This window comes from Hydra vulgaris, chromosome 03, assembly GCF_038396675.1.
Source record: "Hydra vulgaris chromosome 03, alternate assembly HydraT2T_AEP".
Lineage (NCBI taxonomy): Eukaryota > Metazoa > Cnidaria > Hydrozoa > Anthoathecata > Hydridae > Hydra > Hydra vulgaris.
Window position 1 is genome coordinate 26802214 of NC_088922.1, and position 27635 is coordinate 26829848.

A 27635-nucleotide genomic window follows, 5' to 3' on the forward strand; every position below is an offset into this window, starting at 1 on the left:
AGGGTCGGCAACCTGCTTGCGAGCAGCAGGTTACCGGTTCTAGTATAAAATTTAAATAGTATAATGTAGATTATACTATTTAAATTTTATACCAGAAAATTTTAAAATGCTCATTTTATAAAAAAATTAGCGACGTAAAAGCTAATACGAGGTAATATATAAATATATAAATATATATAAATATATAAATATATAAATATATAAATATATATATATATATATGTATATATATATATATATATATATATATATATATATATATATATATATATATATATATATATATATATATATATATATATATATATATATATATATATATATATATTGACATTAAAAAGTTTTGTTCAGAAACGTCAGTAAAAACTCTTAAAACATAAAAGTTAAAGTTAATTTATGTCGTATTAGCATCGCTAATTTTTTTTTAAAATGAGCATTTTAATACCACATTATTTCAAAATGGGGCAAGTTGGGGCAGCTAACATTTTTAGCTTCTTATAGAATGATACAAACTCTCTTTAAAAAAAGAATCAGCTTCGCAAAGGAAGTCTAAGGTAAAAAGTCCTAGCACGGTAAAAATCAGTTTAAACTCGTTACAATTGCATTTTTTAAATGCATTTCATAAAATGTGTATAAATACATATTTCAAATATTTTCATAATTTAAGATAAAGTTATCTATTATCTTTGTATATATAGAAAATTAAATTGAAAAGTTTTGTATTTAGGGAGAAAATCAAGATTTAAAAACGATAAAATTTTAATGATAAAAAAAAGCTGTGTTCGGTCACTTTCAAATATAAATTAACGTTTGAATCTTTTATTTCAGTACTTATTTTTTTATACCGTTAAAATCAAAAGAAACTGTAGAACATAGTTAGCTAATAACATTATTTAAATAGCGCTACTCAAAAAACTGTATTTTGGCCAAATTTTAAGTGTTTCTAAATCACTGTGTGGCGGGGTGAACTTTTTCAAAAGATATGCAAATAATAGTTCATTTCGTGCTTTTTAGGTAAAAGCTCATCAAACTACAGTACAGGAGCATGGGGTTGAAAAAAAGTCATAACTCTAATGTTCATCTAGTTGATTTTTGAAAATGTTGAATTCGCGTCAATTTCTATTTGCGGCAGGGTATTCCACTGCAACTCAACACGGTTCGTGAAGAATTTCTCTCTTGGCATGCAATTGAGTACTCTTTGCTCTGCAAGTCTTTGATTATGATCAAGCATAATATACTTTGACGACGAAGGACGATTTTGTACGTTTTTAAAACGCTCTTTGGACGTTTTTATTAGGCTTAAACCTTATAAAAACGTCTAAAAACGTTTTAAAAACGTACCGTGCCCACTGGGTTGAATAATGCATGAAAGTTTATTTCATCAAATCCACGCATGAACTTGAACATCAGAATTAAATCACCTCTTATTCTTCTTTCTTCAAGCTCAGTGGTGCGATGCTTAATCTAAGGAATGGTTTTTGTAGCACGGTTTTAAACTTTTTCCAGCGCTTCTGTCTGTCCGTTGGTAAGATGACTACGCTTGAGATAAAAACTCCAAGATCTCTCTTTAACTGAGCAACTTTAATTGCAAATGGCAGGCCGTCTGATCCTGGTATGTAATAGTCTTGTTTTGATACCTTTTTTATGGGCCAGTATGCATGACTAGTAACTAAGTATGCATGGCTAGTAACGAAGTAATTAAACTTATTTTAAAAAGCAACGTTGTTGACGTCAAATTTTCTTAACCCCCCACCCTTTGCCAAAAATTGTCAAAAATCTTCAGACCCTCCCCCCTATTTTGTTGACGTAATTAATGCACAGTCCCTTTCAAAGCATAGTCACAAGAAACTCCAATTAGTAATATGGGTTGTACCGGGGGGCTCTTTGTGTCCGCTATTTGATAACATTTTTCGCAGTCCTTTAAAAGTTCACAACCTTACGAGACCAACAAACAATTTTTTAATTAGTTGGCATGAAATAAAAAAACCATCACATTTTTTATTTATAAAGTACAAAAAAAAAAAAAAAAAAAAAAAATTCGAAGGTATTTCTGTTTGTATGTTTTAAGTCTTATTTTTACATTTAAAATTTAAAACAGTTTGAGTAACACTTATTTTCTTTACTTTCTAGTATTAAAAGTTAACGCAATAAATTCACTATTAATTTTGAAGTAAAAAGTAAATTATTCGATGTTTGAAACAAAAGAATGTCTTCGATAGATTTTGTTAAATAGAATAGAATATGCTACAAGTTGACATGCTACAATTTGGGCTTTTTAAAAAGATTAGCTGATTTGAATTGAGTTCTTAGAGTTTAACTAGTTTCCAAATAAACTATTTAAAAAAAAAGATGCATAACTAAAAACAAATCCCAAAAATATAAAATTAAAAATAAAAATGATTTAGTTAAAGTGATTTGTTCGTTTATTCTAAATAATTTTAATTTAATAAATTGTTCAATCTTTTTTAGAATACATACAACAACAAAATGAGCAAAGATTTCAATGAAATTTGTGAAAATGCTAAACTTGCACGTGAAAGTGCATTATTAGGACAGTATGACTCAGCCTTAGTTTACTATCAAGGAGTATTGCAACAAATCCATAAAATGATGTTGCAATCAAGAGACTTATCTCGTAAACAAAGATGGCAAGTGGTAAGTATTAATTTATTGTAAAATATTATAAATCAACTATCAGTTAAATAGTATTTGACATTTAGATAGATACAGGGGTTCGTTTAATTTATACCCTTTTTTACAGGCTAAACAGGAAATAGCTCAAGAGTTTGAATATGTAAAAGATATTAATCGAACTTTAGCAGACTTCAAGCGTGATACATTTAACCCATCAGCTCCACCTTTAAAACTTCGTGAATATGGTGAAATACCAACAAGAGAAACAAGAGACCCTGATGTGTGGGCTCCTCCAACTCCTATTGACAGGGAAACAAGGTGACTTTTATTACAGCAACAGTTTTTTATATTTATATATTTATGGTAAGTTATTAAGAAAAAGAAAGTTCTAGTATAATACCTCCAACTTATAACTAAAATTATAAGTATATAATATATTTAAACTATATAATTATATATAAATATATAAGTATTATTTATAAGGCAGAAGGAGCTCTTAAACCTAGGATAGCAATCTTTTAACTTTTAAAAATATTTAATCCTAATTTGCAAAATAGTTTAATGCTAGAAGGGATATTTGTTTGTAAAAATTTCCTTCAAATCTTGCATAATTTTATATTTGCACTGTAGTTAAAAAGTGTTTCGCTTGTGTGTGTTTTAAAGTTAAGAGACTGATTTCTTTATCTTTTTTTTTTGTGAACCTGCATTAACTGATGAAACGTGTCTCTCTTGAAATCATATTTAACAAAAGTCATGATTGATAAAGCTACAGTTAAGCTGCCTAAAGTAATTATATTTTTAATTTTTTTTAAAAAACAGAGAAGAATGTAAAAGTGCATATCAGTAAAATAATCATAATAAATAATAATTTATAATGATAATTTATATAATTATAGTAAAAGTAGCTTTTATTATTATTAATAAAAAAAGTATTTATAATAATAAATATAACATTAATAATGTTTAAAAGTTTTTCAAAGTCTCAATGAACAAGAGCGCAAAAATAGAATTATGTTAGGCTGCTTAACAGTAGTTTGACCATATGATGTTTAATAACAATTATTTTGGATACTCTAACAAAAATAACAGTATTTTGAAATTTATAATTTGGTTAAATTTCTATTTAATACTTAAGCATGTCACTTATTTTTGAAAGAAATCAATGTCTTGTTTAAAGTTTTGACTGAAATTTAGTTCAGTGCTAGGATTTTTATCAATTATATATATATATATATATATATATATATATATATATATATATATATATATATATATATATATATATATATATATATATATATATATACACATATATATACAAAGATTTTTCAGGTTTTAAGTTTAGGATAGATATCTTCCAGACATGGAGCAAACAAATATTTGTATCTTTATACTATATGTCAAATATGTTTTGCAAAAGATTGTGATGAATGAAACATGGAAACAAAAAAATGCCCTAAAATTTTTGTCTAAGCTTAAACTTAACTTAAATAATTATAATATAAATAAAAAGTAATTTCTCTAAAAAATAAAAATAAATATGTTTTTTATTTGGTTTGGATTTTTATTTAGCATTTAAAGCATATATTATAAACAAAAATAAACATTTAAATAAAACTAAAGTAAAAATAAAACTTTGTTATATATGTATTTTACTTAATTAAATTGAATTCTTTGTAAAAGATTTAATTTATAAAGATATAAAGATTTAAAGTGTAAATAATAATTTTTGATAATAGGTATTGATTAATTTTGATAAAAGTTTTAACAATACATTTGTTAAGTCAAACCAATCCACAGATTGACTTCATTTACTAAATCAGTTTGTGGTGCAGGAAAAACACTTTAATGTAATTAAAGTTCTTTAGAGCAAACACAATATATGCTCTTGTATATAAACATTTTTTAAACTCTTTTATTTCCTATATTTTTCTCATTTGTTAAATGTTTTACTTCAAAATAATACTTATTGCAACTTTTCAATTAAGTTATCATCTAAAAATATTTCTATCATCTAAAAATTTCTATCATCTAAAAATTTCAATCATCTAAATTTCTATCATCTAAATTACTATTATCTAAAAATATTTCATCATCTAAAAATATTTTTCTAGTTTTTTTTTCTTCTTTTTTGTTAACTTTAAAGTTAGGACTTTTTTTTAATTTTTTATTGATATTGATAATATAATTTCTTTTATTATTATTTTATTTTATTTTTTTGTAAACTTGTAAACTGATTTTTTTCTTCTTTTTTTTTTCTTTTTAAATCTTATATTAGAAGATAATTTTCTATTTGATTCTATTAATAAAAGTATTATTTGTAAAATAATTTCTGACTATTGGTGATGCTTTGCAGAAAAGTTTAATATCTTTATACACTTTTTCAATTAGTAGAATGGTGTAAATTGAGTGAATTCATTTTGCTCCACAACAGCATCATCTTTCATACTTACCATTGATAAGATATTTAGTTGTTTCAACTTTATTGTCAGTTTTTAAAAAACATTTACATTGTTTTATTAGTACTAACAAAGCAAATTAAAAGGATGAAAAAAAAAGTTTACACACTTTTTTTAATTCTGGTTCACTCCCAATAAGACTGCAAGCAACCACTATTAAGTTGTGAGTTATTGCAAGCAACACTATTAAATTAGGAGTTATTGCAAGCAACCACTTTTAAGTAAGAATTAACTAGAAAACCACAAGGAAATGGTTGACAGAAGACTTGAAAAGTTGTATATTGCATGAGTCAGGGAAACATGAAGATGGGAGAGAGTTCCGAAAGAATGAAAGTGTGTGTGTGGGGGGAGGGAGAATGAAGTGTTGGAGAGGGGAAACTAGACAAATAAAAGTTTTTAGAGCACAGATGAACAGATACAGTAAAAAGATGTGACTTTGCTGAATGAGTCAAGCAAGAACGAGTTTGGTTGATGGAACTAGAGATGATAGCTCCTTGATCAGCGATCATGATAGTATTTGTAGAAAAGAGAAAGACACGCAACTTTATGACAGGGAGAAAGGCTCAGGCTTGACAGATAGAACAGGTTTAACTACGTTTAATAATACATTGTTCAACATTTTTGGACCTAGTCAGTATGTTCTCCAGATTTTTTCAAAATTGGAACCACAGATGTTATTTTCCAGCAAGGAGGAAAACAAGATTCATTCAAGCGCTTATTAAATAGTTTTAAGAGAATTGAAGAGATTTCTGGAAATTTAAAAAGACTATTACAGGAATATTGTCTTGACACAATCCGTAGAAGAGTTTAATTGAGGTATGACTTCTGCAATGGAAGCTAGAGTGCTTTGAATGTTCAAAATGGGTTAAAATGAGTCAAGTTAAAATAAAAGTTCTTTGCAAGTAGTTCAGCTTTATCTTGAATACATATAGAGTGCAGTCTTGAGAAGAAGGAGAATGATAAAGACAAAAGAGAAAGGTGATAGAGTGAATAGTTGTTGAGTGGAAGCACATAAAAGAATGGTCAGAGGATTCAAACCTGATTTTTCGACTAATAAGTGTATTGGTGCGTAAGTAATCAAGTTATTTTAAGTGATTCATTAAAAAAAAAGTGTTCTTGTCAAGATATATAAGTTTTAGCTTGGTTTCTTTCCAGTTTTTTAAAATCTGAAATGTTTACCTTTATTTTTTTATCTCAACTCAGTTTTTGTTTTCTTTTTCAGCTGTTTTCATATGTAATAACTCCACTTTTTGTCAAATGAAATAAAAAACATTAAATATCAATCATTTTCTAATATTACAAAGGTTTTATGTAAAAGATATAATCTGTTGATATAAACTTATTTTTTGATTAATAATTCTTGCATTTCTTTATAGTTGAACATTTATTAAAACATTGGTAATTTTGCTAATTAAGACGAATCTGATGTTCTATCTCTTGCATGGATCAGATCTTGTTATCTAACCAAGATTGAATGGTATGCAGAGAACTTAACCTTCAAGTTGCAAAAATTTTGCAAATGCTGTTAATGATCTTCCAAGTAAATTAATCAATGAATGCAAATTGTTTGCTGATAATACTAAGAATTTGTCCAAGGTAATTTCAGATGAGTGTACCTCAAGTCCACATAAGGATTTAAATATATCATTTAAATAGACAGAAGACTGTCTTTTAAAGTTTAATTTTGGTAAATGTGTAGTAATACACTATGGAGTAAACAACAAAAAGAATCCTCTGTATGTTAATGGCATAAAACTACCAGAATCAAACAGTATAAAAGATCTAGGTGTAATATTTTCTAAAAATCTCAATTGGAAAGATCAAGTTATTTTTGTAACAAGAGCATATAAGATGTTAGGTCGAATTAAAAAATCGCTTGCAAGATTAGACTGTCATTTACTTAAATCACTATATGTAACCTTTATTTGTCCTTTTCTAGAGTTCTCAGTACCAGTATGGTCCTAGTATCAAAAAGGTGACTGTAAAGTAATTGAACAAGTTCAGTGTTGAGCCACCAAACTGATTAAATCAATTAGGTGTTTCAGTTACGTGGATCGATTAAAAGTTTTGAAATTGATAAATCTAACTAAACTGTTCAAAATCATATTAGAGGTTACTATTTCAGTTACATGGATCGATTAAAAGTTTTGAAATTGATAAATCTAACTAAACTGTTCAAAATCATATTAGAGTTAATATTATAGGGAAACAAAAAATCTGCAAAAGCATAATTTCTTTTACAATAAATTGTCAAACTTATGGAACTCATTGCCTTTGAAACTAGTCAAATCATCGTTTGTAAACTCCTTTAAAGCAGGTTTCGACTGTTGGACAACAACAATCGATTGAAGCGGCTATCACAATGTTTTTAAGAGCATGCTCACTGGCCAATCCAGTTACAGCAATAAATACTAACTATTGTAAAAATAAAAATAAAAATTGTAATTATGTTAATAAATCTGCCTGCCCATTGAGCAACAAATGTCTATCTAATAACATAGTATACCAAGCAACAGTATGTTCTAATAAATCTGAATACAAAGATAAAGTATTTATTGGCTCAAATGCAACCTCTTTTAAAATTCGTTGCATAAATTATTTAAAATCATTTAACACCAATAAAAATAAAAACAACACCGAGTTTTCAAACAAATTATGGAAGTTAAAAGAAAGTAACTTGGTACCACCTATTAAATGGAAAGTTATTAGACATTGTTAGCCATACAACTTTTCCCAAAATGTGTCATCTTTGTTTAAATGAAAAATTTAAAATCTTATTTTATAAAGGTACTAACTTACTTAATAAATGGAGCAAAATGATCTCTATGTGCAGACATAAAAACAAATTTCTTTTGTCCTCCTACAGCACTGGTGATTAGACAACCATCTTATTTTTATCTTATATCTTATTTTTTCTTTTGTTAAATATCGCTTTGTTTGTGTTCAACTTGTGTAGGTTTATCCAAAGATAAGGAGTTGATTTAAAAGAGCGTCTCATTGTAAAAGGTATTTCTTTCAACACTTAAATCTAGCGGTGGGTGTAAGCGTATGCTGCTTTTTTTGCGCTAAGATCAACTATTTTATTGAAGACTTTAATGAACATTGAAGTTGCAAATACTACCCTATATGTAAATATTTATAACAAAATTTTAACTTTAATTTTAGTAGTTATTAAATGTTTAAAATACTTTAAACAATTTGAAAAATTAAAATAATAGTATATGCAATAAATATTATAATAATAGTATTTGCAAAATTAAATAGTATATATATATTATATTATAGTATTTGCAAAATTAAATAGTATATAGTAAATAAATAATAGTATTTGCAAAATTAGAATGATAAATATTATGCTTAATAAATGCTTGAGTTTTATATTAAAATATTCAAATATTTGCTTAAGTCTTATATTGTCCGTATAAATTACCAATGAAATCTAAATTTAGTAATAGACCTTTTCACAGTTCCGATAATTTTGTGCGCTCAAATAGTAAGTCATGGTTCCTTATGCGCAGAATTGCATGAAAGAAAGTAAATACACAAATATATTATGAAAGTATTCTTGGAAACAGTTGTTTAAAATGAGATTTCTTTTCTTTTTTTCATAATAAAGACATCGATTTTGCTTTATTATAGTTTATTTATCTATTTTAAGTCTAAATTTATTTATATATTTATACTCTTTATATGTTTGTGCTATAGAATATATATGAAAGAAATAAAAGCTCTTAAAGAGTGTGAAAATGCACAATGTAAGTTGTGTATGTGTGTATATATAATATATGTACATATACATATACAATATATATACATATATATGTGTGTATATATATATATATATATACATATTTTTTTGTTTATATATATATATTTATATATATATATATATATATATATATATATATATATATATATATATATGTATATATATATACATATACATATATATATATATATTTTTTTTTAATACTGTTGTTTAGGTGCCCCAAGAAGACCTAACGGTCTTGTCACAGAGCACTGCGGATGTGCATTTAACCAGAAAGTTCGCGCCTCCTTTCGTACCGTGACGTGAAAATATGTCCGAGGCTCGTTTCGAACCTGGATCTCTTGCTTATAAAGCAAGCGCTCTAACCACTGCGCCACGGCCGCACATATATATATATATATATATATATATATGTATATATATACATATATATATATATATGTATATATATATATATATATATATATATATATATATATAATATATATATATATATATATATATATATATATATATATATATATATTACCATTTTGGAATCTTCTTTTCCTAAAGCTCATTTTTATTTTTTAACATTAAATATTATTTAGAGCTTTTACCCTCAATGTACAAATTTGTTTTTTTGTTTTTGTTTTTTTCTTTGATTACAAATGTTATATAACAAAAATATATAAACAGTATAGATTTTAGATATGAAATGGTTAAAATAAACTTATATATAGCTAAATCAATGTCTTTTTTATGAAAAAATAAAACAAATCTTAAGTAAACAACTGTTTTTTTAAAGGCTACTATCTTCATTTATATGTGTATTTACTTGTTTTTCATGCAATTCTGCGCCTAAAATACATAACATAATAATATATTATTAAATATGCGCACGCATATTTAAAAGTACTTCATGATTCTTAAGGAACTGTGAAGACGTCTGTTGAAAAAAATTATATTTCCTTATAATTTATTTCTTTAAACAATCTTATACTTAACATTTTGTATGTTTATCATTATTTATTTATTTTTTTTTTATTTTTTTTTTGCGTGTTCAATGAAATATTTTTAATATTATAAATATTTTATAAATAGATTTTATCTTTTACCAATAAAATAATCGTAAGCATAGTTTATGTTCATAAATATATTATGTCAAAAGTACTTTACATGATATTGAATTAATAATAAGAAAAAAAAATTTTTAATACATTTATGAAAAGAATTCTGTTAAACAAAAACTCTTCTTTCTTGTTTTAAAGGCAAAAGTTTTTTTATTTGCTTTCACATAGTTTAATATTTGATGGAGAGACTTATGTTTTATGTAGTGAATTAGTTTGCAGATAATAAGAAAATAATTATACATTCTTTTGAAAATAAATTTTACATTTATAAATAGTTTTACAAACTATTTTACATTTCTTCAAAACAAAACTTAAATTTTTATTTTTTTTTAAATAATCTTATAAAAAATAAAAATTTAAATAAACATAAGCGTTTAATAAGTATTTACTATTATTTTAACTTTCATTTTGAATTAAATATTTTTGGTTGTTTAACTTTTACAAAAGGTTAGTAACATTCATGGAACACTAAAACTCATTTTAAATAAATGACATAATTATGGTAAACTTAATGATAAAAAATATAAATATAATTTAAAAAATTGCGTACATAAATAAGCTACATTTAACAATAGATTTTTTTTTAATTAAAAATATTGAAGTTTAAAAATTTTTAAAATTTAATGAAACTTTTAGTTAGTTATTGTAAACTGAATACAACCTAGGGTCAGAAAAAAGACAAATCAAGGAGTGATGGTGATTAGTGCTGTCTAGAAAATGAGTAACAAAGTTAAAAATCTGAGTAAGAGATTGAGGAAAACAAAAATTATGGACTTGATGCTAGCGGGTTAGTAGTATTAGAGCTAAGCCATTCAGTGTGATGAGCATTAAATCAACAATAACAATAATATTGGCAAAAGGATAAAGAGAAAGGATATAGTCAATTTGAATAGAAATTGCTCCTCAAAAACTGCAGTCTTGAAATTAAGGAGAGCAATAAGAAACAAAGAGAAAGGTGTTAGAGTAAAGAAGTGCTAAACGGAAACACAAGAAAGAATCGTCAGAGGATTCAAACTGATTTTTTGATAAACAGGTAAATTGGTGCATAAGTATGTCCCAAGTCAAGCATGTGACTATTGGAGTCTTTTCGAATCAAAAGATAGTACCCATCAATACTGAGATTTAAATAAGGAACATCTAAATTAAATTAGTCTCACAAAGAACAAGCAAGTCTGTTGAATTTTGCAAGAGGTAAGATTCAACAGATGGAAAGTTACTTCAAAGACCACAAGATTTTGTGAAAAATATATTGAAACAGTTTGATGGTGGGGATGGTATATATGCACAATTAAAACATCAATTAAGAAATCGTGTTAGTTTTGGTGGGTGAATTTTTTTAAATATTAAATTAACTAACAAATATATACAAAAAACATAAATACTTATTTAATAATGTCAAAGGGTTTCAAAATGTCTTAAAAACTATTAAAAGCCCACATATAAATTACAGTATTGTGTATTATACTTTAAATAATTTTGTAAATTGTGTTTGTAAGTTGTATAAAAAAACGCTTTTTACTTTATTTTTTTATATTTTATTTACGCTTTATACTCATTGCATAAAATAAAATTGATTTTTGATAATATTTTTGTTTATTTATTAATTTTATTTTTTTGTATTTTTAAGAGGTTCTAAACCTGTATCAAAGCCTGTTGTTCGAAACATTCGTAATGATCGTTATAATGATGATCGCTCATCTCGCTCTTCAAAAACCAAAGCCCCTAATAAACCTAGTAGCAATAAAGAAAGTAAAGCACCTCCAGCTGTCAAATCAAAAGTGGATACCAGGCGGTCTAAGGAAGAAAAATCAACAAATGTTAGTATTTTATAAATACTTTAACCTAAAAGATAATATTTAATAATATGTAAGTAACTTTAAAGAAGGATTTTTGTCAGTAGAGAAGTTTATTTTATATTGAAGGAAGAGGATCGAGAAGCACGTTTTGATGGCTCGGGGTATGATAAAGAATTAGTTGAAGGTTTGGAAAGAGATATTGTTCAAAAAAACCCAAATGTGAAATGGTATTTTTAAAACTTATTTTATGATTAAAATATTTAATAACTTTTGTTTAATGAGAAGTTTTTAAAGTTTAAACAACATTTATCAAAACATTCTGGTATTGATTTTTTATGCTATATTTTGTTATGTTAAGTTATATATTATAGTCGCAAATTTTTTAATTTTATACCATGCAGTGATTAGACTTGATATATAGCTACCATACTAAGATTAATGAGTATGTAGACTGGTCATTTATAATGACCTCTTTTTTTTTCTAGGAATGACATAGCTGAACTAACTGAAGCAAAAAAACTTCTCAACGAAGCTGTAGTTTTGCCATTGTGGATGCCTGATTTTTTCAAAGGAATTCGAAGGCCTTGGAAGGTTGTTTTTTGATCACCTTTAGTAAAACATCTTAAAAACAACTTTAAAAAATATATATGTAAAAAGTATTTTTTAGATAACTTAAGATAAACATCAAATGTCAACATGTTTATAAATTATTAAACATTTTTAATAAAGTTAAACATTGTTTTAAATGTTTTGTGATACATTTCATAGTACTTGCATTTTCTTAGTTAAAATAATGGTGGTATCTCTAGTATAGAGTTTTATAAACTATTGCTGTCTGCAGTTATAGTTACTTTCGAATTTTTTTCATTGAGATAAAATTTTCTATTTATTAAGATAAAATTTTCTATACATTGAGATAAAATTTTCATTTTTGTGGTTATTCAGAAATTGTAAGACACTAATTTTAATTAAATATTCTATGATAATTAAAAATAATCTTTCAGATATAGTGTATGCACTTTTGTTGATATATGTCAAAGGTGTATCATTTTACTTCAAGAGAAGCGTTTCATGTTTAGTTTAAATCTTGATACATGTGTTGTTTTATTAAGGAAGTTATCGAAAAAAATCTGAATTTAATATTTGAGCATAATAATTTATTTTTGTGATTTTATATGTATATGGCATAAATGTTCTATAAAATATAAACTTTTATTTTTTGAAACGCAATTATTTAAAATGATGCAGCTGAACGAAAACCCTTTCGAAAGCAACTCAAAATGTTTTTTGTAAATAAACCTAGTTTATAAAAAAAAGAAATTGTAAGTCATTTTGAAAATGAAGGATTTGCTTGAAGTACAATATATGATAACCTAAAAAGACTTTAAACTGTTCAATCCTTTTCTGATAGAAAGCACCCTGGTTGCCCAACATCCTGGACTAGAGAAAAGAAAGCCCAATTAACGAGACTTGTCAACAATTGAAAAGGGGTTGGTCTGAGAAAAATAAGTTTTAAATTTAGTGTAAATCAGTTGACAATGGGTCGTTAGTTAAAAAAATGAATATTAAATATTGAAAACATGAAAAGACTCCAAAATACACTATAGAACAACAATTAAAGGCAAAGAAAAGAAGTAGGAAACTAGTTAACCAACTCTATAACACAAAATTGCTTCTGGTCATTGATGACGAAAAATACTTTCATTTTGCAGGGGACAACATGCCTGGAAATTCTGGATACTACACAAACAATAAAAAAAACATACCCAGAAAGTGTTTGTTTTATAGGAAAAGAGAAATTTCCTATTTTTCTGACCGTGGTATTTCATTACCATTGTTTCCCACTTCCAAGACTGTAGCAGTTAATTCATCGATCTATATTGATGAATGTTTAGAAAAGCAACTTCTTCCATTCATTTATAAATATCACAAAAAACTTTAACTATTTATTTTGGCCAGATTTAGTAAGTTCTCATTATTCTAAAGATTCTCTAAATTAGATGGACTAATATGTCTATTATGTTGATGAAGAATCCAATCCCCAAATGTGCCTCAAGCATGATTAATTGAAAACTTTTGGGGATCGGCAAGCTTCCACAGAGCAAGTTTTGATTGATCGAATTAAATTAAAACTACAAGAAATCAATTTAAATTTTTTACAGTCGCTTGTGAAAGGCGTCAGCAAAATTGAGGTCAAATGCAGATGGTGGTGTTTTTTCATTTAAAAAATCTACTAAAAGTAAAATAAAAAATATAAAAATAGTTTTTTTTCATTTATAAATAAGTTATTGACGTTTTTATTTTGTACCGATAACTTATGCAAAACTTGTTAAATCTTGAAAATGGTATTGTGTGCATGATGATATTTTTTTCATGTCATTAGTCAGCAAAGATTAGTCAGGAGGTTAATCAACAGCTATGCTTGTGGTACTCAGCTTTTTTCAGTTTTTATAACACATCAACCCAATATGAATGCAGGAAAAATGAGGAACTTTAGGAGAATCAGTAGAACAGGTTGAGAATACCATTAAAAGTTTGGAAAAGGAATTTGAATTTAATGAAAACAATGAATTAACAACTGATGAAAATTAGTTTAGTAGAAACTAGAATCAGTAATTCTACTGGATTTTTTTTAAAGTGGGTAATCTATTATTTGAAGATGTAATAATTACAATTGAAGTATTTAGTTCTGAGTTTGATCCCCATCCGTCCCTGGTAGAATGGTGCTAAACTTGTTTCTCTGCGCAGCAACCTTGTTTGTCAAGGTTTATGTTTCGGAGTTAAAGAGGGTTGTAACCACAATATAGTAGCCTCAATGACTGTAGCCTTTTCAACTGAAATGTTTCATAAGATAAAAAGTTGAAGAATATTTTGTCTGAACTAGTGATAGTTTAATGAAAGCAAATGTGGATCTGTCAATGTTTTCAAATTTTGTAACAACTAACATTTTATTGGAGTTTATGTTAAATAAATTAAAAGAACTAAAAAATATAATAAGTTATCTAGTTTGTAATGCATTAGCCTTCAGAGTTAACTTAAAAAAGACTGAATTAAGTTGTTTACTGCATTATCTATGTCATGGAGAAAACAAAATAATATTATAGATATAGCAGTGCGGACAGAAATTCTCTATCAAGAGTTAAGCCAACAAATTTTTAGTTATTGAAAATATCATTGTATATTAGTGTTGATGTACAGATATTATATTATAAAACCAACCATGTTAATCAAGTTATAAATGCTTAACCTGTTTATTAAGTTATAAATCCTTAGTTGGAGTTGTCCGCGTATTTTCAAGACATAATTAATGTTCAAGTTTTTTTTAATGCAACTTGCTGAATTAAGTTAGTAATTTTATTTTAATAATAAAACACAAAATAATCTTGGGTTTGATTATTCAATCCTGGGATTAGAAATTTTCTAACTTTTTGTACGCTATAATTGTTTACTATTATATTGACCATTGACTGTTAACAAAGATTTAATTGTAAATTTCAATTGTTAACCACAAATATTGAAATTCCAATAATTTCTATAGGGTGTTTTAATGGTTGGACCACCTGGCACTGGAAAAACAATGTTAGCAAAAGCTGTTGCAACTGAATGCGGAACAACATTTTTTAATGTAACTTCATCAACATTAACATCAAAGTATCGAGGTGAATCAGAGAAACTTGTGAGGTTGCTTTTCGAAATGGTATTTTAATTAAAAAATTTTATATTGCAATAATTTGTATGTATATTTAAAGTTTACATAGTAATAGGAACAATGCTATATATATATATATATATATATATATATATATATATATATATATGCATATATATATATATATATATATATATATATATATATATATATATATATATATATATATATATATATATATATATCGTCGTTGGCCAGGTAATATCTCACTTGTGTAAAAAGCAAAATTTTTACTCTTACTTTTAAAACCTCATTTCATTGAAATATATAGTTTTTTCAGTCTCCTGTAAAATTGTTTAAACATATATATATATATATATATATATATATATATATATATATATATATATATATATATATATATATATATATATATATATAAATATATATATATATATATATATATATATATATATATATATATATATATATATGTTTAAACAATTTTAAAATGTATTCTAAAAAATAGAGTGTAAAATTTAAAAGAACAGAGAAGTTATAAATTAAATTAGTAGAAAATCACTTAACAAAAGTTTTCTTCATTTAACACTGTGTTTCATCAATAAAGACTCATCAGAAATGAATGATCAAATTAATAAAACTTCAATTTATACCAAAAATTAAATTACAGGAAGTTGCAAATGTTTTAACTACTGTAAATTTTCACACATTAGTGAATTAGTGGAATATATATATATATATATATATATATATATATATATATATATATATATATATATATATATATATATATATATATATATATATATATATATATATGTATATGAACAAAATTTTTAATGGTATGATCAATTTGTTAATTTAAAAAGTATATTACAAAAAAAGTCTAAATAATAAAGTGAAATAAAGTTATAAGTTTTTCATGCCACAACAATAAACAGTCCACTCTTGTAAATGTTGCGGCAGTTAGCCGGTGTACTCTTCTTATGTCAATAAAAATGTTTACACCTGCTAATAAGTTTTTAATTGAAAACTTGATCTATTTTATTTTTTTATTAGTTTATCCAAATTTTCAGCTTGCCAGTTTTATTGTACACCAATATTTTAAGTTCAGACAACAAAATCTTAATCTGGCGTAATTCTGGCAGGGTTATGCAGCTTTGGTACAAACTTGCTGTTTGGATTTTAGATCGTAAGATTGGCTTTGTGTTTTACATAAATAATGTGATGAAGCAAGATCAGACCAGAAAAAAATATTTGATTTTTATGATATTTTTCAATGAATTCCACTAATCTCACAAGACATTTTAATATATATATATTTTCATTTACTGCTTGACCCAATGGAACAATAATGTTGGTAGATTTCTTATTGTCAAGAATGCAATCCAAACAAGTAGTTTTGGCTCAAATTTGTCTCTTTTTTTTTCAACCTTATATTATTTGATGCTGCGTTTAAGTGAGAAGAATAAAATCTAGTGTTTCTAATATATATTTAAAATTGAAACCAATCTACAGCTTTTTAAACAAATAGCCAGCCATTTTGTGCCAGTGTTCTTTTAGGTGTTTAGTTTTTTTTTATTATAATGATTGCTAGTTTTTTTATTGGCAATTTTGCAATGTAGGGTTGTGATTTAATAAATAATTTTGCAAAACTACGCAATGAAATATCAACCTTTTGATCAATTGTTTAACTAAAAACTAAAACTTTTATCGGTTCTCACTAGCACCTTTGTTTCTAAAATTTATATACAGTTTATTTTTAAATAAGTGTCAAACCTTGGTAATCTTAGAATGTCTTGGTCCCAGAGTCCCTTATCCCAGAATAATAGTCCTAACAATTAGTTTACTATTAATAAATAGTAAACTAATTGTTAGGCTAAAAGTTTTTTTTATCATAAAACTTGATTAATTTTATTTGAATTGATAAAGTTTCTTATATTATATTATTCTAATTTAACTGATTTATTATCTTTATTAGTTAAATGGTTTGCCAAAGGTCAATTCAAGTTCAAGATTAGGTCAGGTTCAGGATCATCATGATCACCCTGCTACTGGTATCATGTAACATAGTACTACCTGCCCCATGCCCTGCTGCCTTTTAGGGTTTACTTTTTTTAGGCAACGGCTAGGAGAAATAAACTCCGACTTTCCCAGCTTTGGGGCTCTTGGTTGAGCAAGTAAGAGATAATGTCTTGATAAAAATACTTATCTTGGGCGGATATTAACTGCATTGAGCTAAAATTTCCATGCCTTTGGCTCTTGATTGAAGGCTAAAAATGGTGTCTCAATAAAAATACTCATTTTGGGCAGATGTCCTAGGTAAAGACTTTAGGGGTAAGCTGAACAATTCTGTTTGACCAACTTCAAATCCCTTATTCATTTATTAGGCTGGCATAGATTTAAGCCTTGTTACATTGTTTTCTGCCTAGGATGATGAATGCTGGATCTTCTTGACTCTACTCATAGATTTTTGCTTGTGCTACCTTGATAGTGGCTATGCAACTCTTCCTGTTATCTCTTAATGATGGTACAGCTTTAAAACTTAGTTTATCGGTTCTGAGGCAAGCTGGTAGTAAGGTTTCTTGAACTCTGTGGTAGCTTTCAGAGAGGCTGATTCTATAAACAGCTGTAAAATGTCTGAGTATTAACACTGCCATGTTGTACATGGATGACCTTTCTCTTTATTCTTTATCATTCTCCTTCTTCTAAAGACTGCACTCTTTTAGATGTATCTGATCAAATTTTTTGACCATGCCTTTTCTCTTTATTTCTTTGCCAATATTAATTTTATTGGTGACTTTGATGCTCATCACATTGAATGGCTTGGCTCTAAGACAACTGACCCTGACAAGCCTCAACCTACTCCATGGTTTTCACTTTCTTGTGCAGATTCTATATCTAATTGTAATCATTTTTTCATCTTTTTCAAAAGATAAAAAAGATATAAAACAAAGCTGCACAAACAGATAGAAAACAGATTTTGGAAACATTCATAATCTCTAATGCCAGACTAGTTAAACAGGTTAACCCATTGTTAGACATTCAAATCACTCCAGCTTCTGTTGCTAAAGTAATATCTCAATTAAACTTTTATAAGGCTTGTGGTTCTGACAACATTCCTGTCATAATGGATTTGTAAGATTTTGGAAAACTGTTAAATGGTACTTGTCATAAACTAATTTGTCATAAACTAAATGTCTCAAACATTGAAAAGAAGCGCATTGATCAGTTGTAATTTAGTGAATAAGCATAAATCAAAAAGAAAAGCAATCAAAAGTAAATAATTGGTGATAAAGAACCATTGTAAAATCATTGTAAAATTTTTAAATTTTAATTTTTAAGAATCATTGTAAAATTTTGAAAAAATTAAAATCTACTAATATATAAAAGTTTATAAATAAGATGGTTTGGTTATGCATTATATATTGAAATAAGAACAAATTGTTTTCATGTTTATAGATAATCACTCACAATAAAGTGAACTTTTCATTTCAAGTAGTCATGTAATAACATTAGACATGGCAAAACAATTGAGAGTCAATTTTCCAAGTGTTTTGCCTGAATATTAAAGATATCAATAATGTTGGCAAAGATATCAATAATGTCAACTGCTTTGATGCTATAATCCATAATTTTAATGAACAAGATACTTGTGATTTTGATGAATCTTTTTCAAGTGCAACTTCTTAAAGGATCAAGAGAGACATTAAATGTTATTTTTGAAATAATAGGTGTATCCTCCATAAAACTTAATGACATTCCAAAGCATAAACGGTTATTTGTTGCTATAAGTAAAGTTAAAAAACAAAGTATGAAGAGCATATTTCAAAAGTGTTTATTGTTAGTGAAGCAAAATTGAAACATAAAATTCCTCATATCAAAAAATTGACAAAAGTAAATTTGATGATCAAGACAAATTAACAGCAGAAATAAAGGAATAATAAGTTGTTTCTGATTGAAAAACCCAAGTTCAGATGTTAACATTTATACCAAAGTCTTGGTCATGAAACTATGCTGCAAGATATTTCAACATACCTGAATAACAAATTAAAAAAGCACGCAAACTAAAGAAAATAAATGGGATGTTTGCAGTTCCAGACACTAAGAAGGGAAAAATATTTCTGAAAAAACATTGAATAGAGTCAACAATATATACAATGACAATGAGTTTACTAGACAAATGTCTAGAAAAATTTAGTAATATACATACACTAGCGTCCATAATTATTCGAATGGTTGTAATTTTCAATGTAAGATATCAAAGTTTTACTTACTATTAGAAGAGAAACTGTAGGCAAAGTCTACCTGAATTAATGTTATCTTCCTATTTATTAGGTTTACAAAAAAATTTATATAAAGTCCCATTAGATTAACTTAAAATTTAATTGACTTTTAATTACCCTTAAAATAACCGCCATACATATTCTTGGCATTCTACTTAACGACTTATCTAATTTGTCGAAGTCATGCTTAATCATTCTATTCAATATTTGATCATTCTGGAACTCAGTCAAATAACTTATTCAACTTTTTGAAAAATATGTTTTGGATTTAACCTTTACATTATTTTCTTCTAAAAAAAATAAATGGCTTCCCATTAACTCATCTTTCCAAAGGCGTAGCATGATTTTTTTTATTTATTATTTACTATAAGTAATATAATAAACTACTTTTGTAGTTACTCTTTCTATTTTAACAAAGTCACATGTGGCACTCCAACCAAAACAGCCTCACACCTTAACACTACATCCACCATGTTTTATAGTCAATAATACAAACTATTTTATCATAAATTCAACAATTTATTTTTTCAGACAAATAATCTTATCTTGAAACTAAAGATTTAAAACCTCGATACTTTGGTCCGCATTTACAGTCATTGATGACTGTAAATGTGCATTTACAGTCATCAATGACTGTAAAATGTATACAGTCTGTAAAATGTGCATCAATGACTGTAAAATGTGCACAGCATTTTAATTAAAATACTTTTAAATTATCTAATAGTGCAAAAATAAACATAAAAATTATTTAAATAAAAAATAACATTTTTTTAAAAAGTTAATGTCATTCGAATAATTATGAATGGTAGTGTATGTAGATATTTTGAGGAAAAGGTCATATTTACTTATTGTTTTTGGACATCATTCAAAACATAATACAGTTTTTAATAGAATTAATAAATAAAACATGATTAATCATCAAGGCACTTAAAATGTTTCTAATTGTAACTTGGTATTTCCTTGCACTCATTTTTGAAAAATAATTGCATTTGTTGCTCACTGTTATTTGTTGCATAATTCATACTTAATAGGTTACTATGCACCTAGTTTATTTTTGTTATGCTTTGTAACTAGGCTCGTTTCTATGCTCCAAGTACTATTTTTATTGATGAAATAGACTCACTATGCAGTCAGAGAGGTAGTTCAAGTGAACATGAAGCAAGTAGACGAGTCAAGTCTGAGCTTCTTATACAAATGGATGGTTAGTATTTTTAATGTTTTTATTGTTAATTTATTTTTAGGTGATGAAATTGAAATGAAAATATGTATTTTTGTTTAGGTGTGTCTGGCAATACATCAGAAACAGATGCGACAAAAATTGTAATGGTGCTAGCAGCAACAAATTTTCCTTGGGATATTGATGAAGCTCTACGTAGAAGACTTGAAAAACGAATATATATTCCGTTGCCATCAGGTAATATTTTAATTTAATAATTTTGTTGAAGATTTTTGAAAAGTTTTTTTTGTACTGTATGATGTAGGTAATGCAAAGGTTTTGATAATATTTTTAATTTTATAGATTAGTCTTATTTTTTATGTATTTTTAAATATTTAATTCTTATCCAACAATAGAAAATATTTTTTAATAGAACAATAGCTGTGATAGAACAATTCTAATAAAAGAATTTAATGAAACAATGTTTATACTTTTTTTTGCTTATCTTTGGTATGATCAAGAAATTTTATTACTTTCTCAATCTTTGCCATCCAATATTTTAATTGTATAAAACTTTTGGTAATTATCTACGCCATGCAATATTTTTACTAAAATGGCATAAAACTGATGGTAATTATCTACGCCATAGTAATTATCTATGCTGGTAATTATCTATGCCGTCCAGTATTTTTGCTAAAATGGCATAAAAATGTTGGTTATTATCTTTTTTTAAATCACTAGAACTTATAGAACAGATTTTGACAACTATTCATAAATTTACACGTTAGTGTAAATTTATGAATAATAATAATTTATTTAACTATTTAAATTTATTTAATAATAATAACTTATTTAACATAAAAAGTGAATTTATGAATAGTTATTAAAATTGTATTAAGTCTCTTCACATTTGCAACAGTTTTGCTGCTGAATATGATCGTAAAAGTATGCACAACTTAGGCATTTATAAACAACATCACAATGATTTCAAGATGTCACAGTATCTTGAAATCATTACAAAAATGCATGTTGTAGTGTTAATATGTGAAAGACATAAAGTACATAAAATAGGTCCTAAGCATTAAACAAATAATTTAGGATGTTTTGCGAGATGTATGTAACATTAGCTGTCAGTTGATCAAAAACCTGTTTAAACATTTGTTTCTCAAAGTTGTTTGAATCATTTTAAGCAAAAATAGAATGAATTTTAGGCATTGTAACATCACCCTTAATGAAATATGTGTTTACCACAATAATAAAACAATGTATTGTAACCAGTGGAAGCAGGCCAGTGAAAGTAAAGACTGTTTTATTAGCTGGTTAGGTATGTCATTAGTTTTGATTACTAAGGAATATTTTTTATCAATATTCTTTATAAAAGCATTCAATTCTGACTCAATTGGATAGAAAAGTTCTTTTTCCAACTTATTTACCAGATTTGGCTTACCAGTGACTCATGTATTTCCAAACTTAAAGAAATTTTTATGGGAAAGCATTTTATGTTAAATAAAGAAACTATTGCATTCATAGATAAGTATTTTGCAGAATAAAAGAAACTGTTTTATAATTTTGGAATTAGAAAAAGTTGTATTTAAGTTGAAGGAGGTTAAAATTAAAATATTTTTTGTTTTTTTATGAAAACAACTGTTTTTATAATACTTTAGTTCTTGTAACTTATCAATGTAACAATTTAACCACAACATTTGTAACTTAGCAATTTAGGCACAACATTTTTAAAATAACAATTTAGGCACAACATTTTTAAAATAACAATTTAGTTGCAACATTTGTAAAATAACAATTTAACCACAACATTTGTAAAAAAATAAACAAGAAAAAATTGAGCTTTTTTTTATTATTTGTTAAATCTGTAAAATTTGTTAAATCTGTAAAATTTGTTAAATCTGTAAAATTTGTTAAAATTGTAAAATTTGTTAAAGGAGTAAAACAAGTTTTTCTAACCAAAGAAAAATATTTAATTTGTAACAAATATGAAAAAACAAAATTGCAAACAATGTAAAATATTTGTTACATGTTTTAATCAGATTTTTTTAACTTTTTATTTGTAAGCTGTTGGTCGAGAAGAATTGCTTAGAATCAATTTAAGAGAAGTAAAATGTGCAAGCGATGTGGATTTAGTAAAACTTGCTAAAAAGATGGAAGGTTACAGTGGTTCAGATATTACTAACGTTTGCAGGTTAGTTTATTATTTTTTACTAAAAGTTAATTGTGTACTGTTTTAATGACTATACTACCTGTGGCTAAGTGTTTGATCAGGAAGGGAGAGGGCAATAGGTAACAATTATTATATATTGGCACACCATGTATAAAAAGTATTTTTATATACTAAAATTAAAGTTTAACTATTTTCTGGTGATTTATATTTACTTAAAAACAATTAAAATCAAGTAAATGAAAAATGTTAGCTTGTCTAAAATTTGTTATATTGAGTAAAATAGGGTAGAATAAAATAAAGGATATAATGAAATAGTTAATCTGATTAATAAATCTCTTTAAATTTATGTTTTAAACACCATCATCTCAATCTGAGTCTTTGTTATCTCAACCTCCAGAATCTATGCAAGTACCACCACCACCATCAGTAACTATACCACATTAGCCAATGTCTTTTGAATTTTCACTAACAACATCTAGCATCAGCTCTGAAGTAAACTCTAGAATAAATTTACTTGTAATCAACTTTCAATTCACATGCAATCACCCTTCAATTCACGTGCAATCAACCTTCAATAATCTAGTAATACTGACTGTTTAAAAAGAAATTCTATAAGAAATTAAAAAATTATTTCAATAGTCCAATTGCTTACCACTGCTTGGCAATAAATGTTTTGCGTCCAACACATTAAAAAAGAAAAAAATGTAGAAGGTTCTAAAGGGAGTGTCTCAATAAACTTGAAATACTCGAAAGATTGTAAAAAACAGCTTAAATACAGCAAACCAAGCTAGGAAACAACATAAGCTTAACTTTGGTAATAAGCAGCAAATAAATCAAGCAAAAACAGAGAATCCAACAGCAGCAGCAGCAAACCAAGTCAAATGTAAAAAGTGTGGTTTCAGGCAAAGATTCAAAAAGTCAAAGTAATGAATTATATCACTGTAAAAATTTAAAATCCTAAGTATGCATTTAACGTTTAGAACTTCTCAACGACTCAACATTATTACGAGATTTTTTTTATCAATTAGTTGTCTTTTTAATCTTAATTATTGGTTGCGAATGATAAAATAAAGGATAAACCAGAGAAAATAACAGCATAAAAATAATTTTTAACGTAGAAGCATCTCAATTATTAGTTCAAACCTAATTAATTTTCATTTAAAAGCGTCTCAATTATTACTTTAAATATAATGATTTTTTCTAGATTACTATGGTAGTGTAGCGCTTAAGTCGATTTATTGTTACATTTATTAGGTGCAACTGTTAGTTCGGCGTTGGATGAGGGTTCAAGTTTTCTTAGCGGATAATTTTTTTTAATGTTTTATTTGCTTAAATAGACATCAGAAACTATCAAAGTTTTAAATTTTTAAATAATTAACTTTCGAAGTAATTAAGCTTGGATTAAATAGCTTTGAAACTTCGATCTTTTCCAAATTTTATGAAATGAAACACTTTTAAATTAAATTAAAGACATGAATTTTATGTTTTTATTTTTTCCGGTTTATTTTTTATTTTATCGTTCGTTAAGGTTTTTATTTTTTTAGTTTATTTTTGTATTTTTTTTTTTAGTTTTTGTTTCTCTTTTCAGTTTATGGTTTTTTTATTTTAACTTTAGTTTATGTTTACATTTGTTTATTCCGCGCATTTTATAATGCTCTAATTTTTAAAACTTGCAAGGATATGTGGCCAATTTGTCAAACAAATTAATATATTCGTGGTCATATAAGGCGTGCAACCTCGCACCTTTCCTGAGAAGGCTTGTATTATGCAATTTAAAAGTGTCTTTCAAATGTTTCTGCCTTTTTATTACGCAAATTGATAGTGGTTTCTAAATGTCCTTGCCATAATATTACGGCTGCATTTCCTCGTATTTCTTTCTTGTTCATCAGTAATTATACGTTTTTTGCAGACACCATTGTTTGCTTAATGATATCTAAATAAAGTTTAAATTAAATGAATTTTTTGTTTTATGAAGAAAAAAACAAATATATATATATTTTTTTAACATTAAGGTTTTACATTAAATTGCATAGGCATAAACTGCCTGTCAACCTAGTTATATAATGCTTAACAATTACAGAGTTTGTGTAGCTAATAGAAAATAAAATGTGGACCTAGAGAAGCCATTCAATTTTTAGATGATTGTCTAGAAGCAGCTTAAACGTTTTTAGAGATAACACTGATACAATGTTTTTAGAGATAACGCTGATACAATGTCATTAGGAAGAGAGTTCCATTTATTTATTATTCTTAGAGAAAAAAAGTTCATACGTAGATTTAATTGTGAAGAATGTTTTTTTAGTTTATAAACATAACCACGAGTAATAAACTGGCTATCTATTTAAAATAGACTTCTATCACCATTGTTATTTTTGCACCATTTATAGACGTTAATTAGATCTGCACGAAGAAGCCTGTATTTTACAGTTGTCATATTTAACGCCAACCAACTTTGTTCATAGGGTAGATCATATAATCTTTTGATTCATTTCGAAGCTCTACACATTTTTTTCTACACATTTTCTACTTGCCGTTTGTCTTTGAGAAGTCCAAGGTTATAAATTGATCCACAGTATTCTAGGTGAGGGCGGACTAGAGCTGAAAATAGTTTTTGATGATTAATAAATCTGGATATGATGTAAATGTTCTTTTTATTTGTCCTATTATTTGTGTTGCTTTGTTGACTTGAATAGTTATGTGTTTTTTGAATAGTTGTAAGTTCGAATCTATGCGAACACTTAAATCACGTTCGCAATTTGTGGGTTTAATGTTTACTCTTATATTTTGTTCTGGATCATGCATAATATAAGTATAGGATTTGTTGTTGTGCCCTAAGTGCATTACAGAACATTTATCAATGTCAAATTTCATTCCCCATTTTGGAGATATTTAGAGACCATTTCATAAAAAAATATTAGGCTTAAAGCGGTCGTAATTTGAAAAAATATGGGACTGTTTAAGGGTAAATTCAATGACGCTTTTTTTTTTTTTAACAATTATTATATTAGAAAATTTTTAGAATAGCTGTCTCATAAAATCTCGGAATTTTCAGATCTCAAGAAGTAAAAAGTAATTGTCTTATATAATATTTATATATTGTCTTTATAGAGATGCTTCTATGATGGTCATGAGGCGTCGCATTATGGGACTTTCTGCTGAAGAGATAAAGAATATAGCTAAAGAAGAACTGGATCTTCCTGTAACTCAAGCGGACTTTCTGGAAGCACTTCAAAAATGTTCTAAATCTGTGTCTGAAGCTGATATAAAAAAATATGTTGATTGGATGGATGAGTTTGGCTCAGTATAAAATACTCTGAGAGATTTTCATTATATAGCTCGTAGTTTCATACTAAAATGAATGTATATATAGAATTTTTATAAGAGTTTCATTATCTCCATTATTTGTTGTTTTATTTTTTATTGAACTTTGTTGCAAGGGCAAATTGACAGTGGGCAACACATTTGTCATTAAATGATATTATTTCTTAGAAGAGAATGTTTTCTCTTTTTAAATAGTTTAATATCTTAAGTAAAACGTTTATTTTATTAAATGCGTATTTATAAATTTTTATTTAATTAAAATATTTGAGATTTTCAAAAATAATAATAAATCTAGTATTTTATATTTTCATAACGTTGTAATATATCTTGTACAAAATGTCGGCTAACAAAATTTTCTTTAAATTTATATTTATTGATCGTTTTTATTTACATAATGTGCACTATGTAGTTATCGTTCGATAGTAAAATTACATACTTCTCCTGTTTATGTAGTTATTACGTGAAAGTAAATGTCCGTATATATCCTGTTTATGTTGTTATCATCTGTAAAAAAACACGGGTTAATTAACGTTTTGCAGAATTCGCACAAAAGATCACTTTTTTTTCAATATTTTTTACTAGTGTTTTTGTTATTTATGTTAAAAATATGAGTAAATTATATAGCAAATAAGACAATTATTTGTATACGCAAAGTGTACAATAATCTATAGGCAGGGTGAATAAAAATGAGCGATTGCTTTTACTAAGTAGTTGGTCAGCTTTACGTGAAGAAAAACTTAAGCAGTTTTCCTCAAATTTTTATTCACGTAAAGTTAAGCAATTTACTCAGTAAATGCTCAGCTGTACGTGAATAAAAACTTTAGCCAAATTGAAGTTTTCAATTTTTATTCACGTAAAACTGACCAATTACTGAGTAAAAGCAATTGCTCATTTTTATTCACCCGGCCTTATGTGTCGTGTGTGTGTGCCATGGTTAACTATAAAATATAAAAGCTTTTTGATTATTAATTAACCATATTTAATCAAAGCAACCTCTGCTTTTTTGAAATAAAAAATTTAATGGTAAACTTGATGCTAAGTTTTTTTTTCTACTAGATATTTATGCGTGACCTGTAGATATTTTTTTTTAAATATCTACAGGTCACGCATATATATATCTAGTAGAATTGCTTGAAATTGCCAAAAATTAAATTTAAAAAATTAAAATTAAAAAAAGGTAAAAAAACATCCAATGCAGTCAGACAATAATAAAATTTATTTTTTTAGGAGAGCATACAAAACAAATGAAATTTCAA

The 27635-nt window shown here is 26.3% G+C and overlaps 1 protein-coding gene across 1 annotated transcript; it reads left to right on the top strand.

Moving 5' to 3' along the window:
• The first annotated feature begins 1899 nt into the window (after window positions 1-1899).
• LOC100202709 (katanin p60 ATPase-containing subunit A-like 1) lies at window positions 1900-26459 on the top strand. The gene is made up of 11 exons (XM_065792802.1): window positions 1900-2044; window positions 2470-2655; window positions 2762-2952; window positions 11602-11791; window positions 11897-11997; window positions 12256-12361; window positions 15309-15467; window positions 20801-20927; window positions 21006-21140; window positions 22953-23079; window positions 26167-26459. The coding sequence occupies exons 2-11, from the start codon at window positions 2488-2490 to the stop codon at window positions 26363-26365; spliced, it is 1503 nt and encodes a 500-aa protein (XP_065648874.1). The 5' UTR covers window positions 1900-2044; window positions 2470-2487; the 3' UTR covers window positions 26366-26459.
• Window positions 26460-27635: the final 1176 nt, after the last annotated feature.

Excerpts from the sequence above, each read along its gene's own strand:
- LOC100202709 (XM_065792802.1), top strand. The coding sequence starts at position 2,488 with ATGAGCAAAGATTTCAATGAAATTTGTGAAAATGCTAAACTTGCACGT. Across the intron at positions 2,656-2,761 it reads GTAAACAAAGATGGCAAGTG|GCTAAACAGGAAATAGCTCA; the intron begins GTAAGTATTAAT and ends CCTTTTTTACAG. Across the intron at positions 11,792-11,896 it reads AGGAAGAAAAATCAACAAAT|GAAGAGGATCGAGAAGCACG; the intron begins GTTAGTATTTTA and ends TTTATATTGAAG.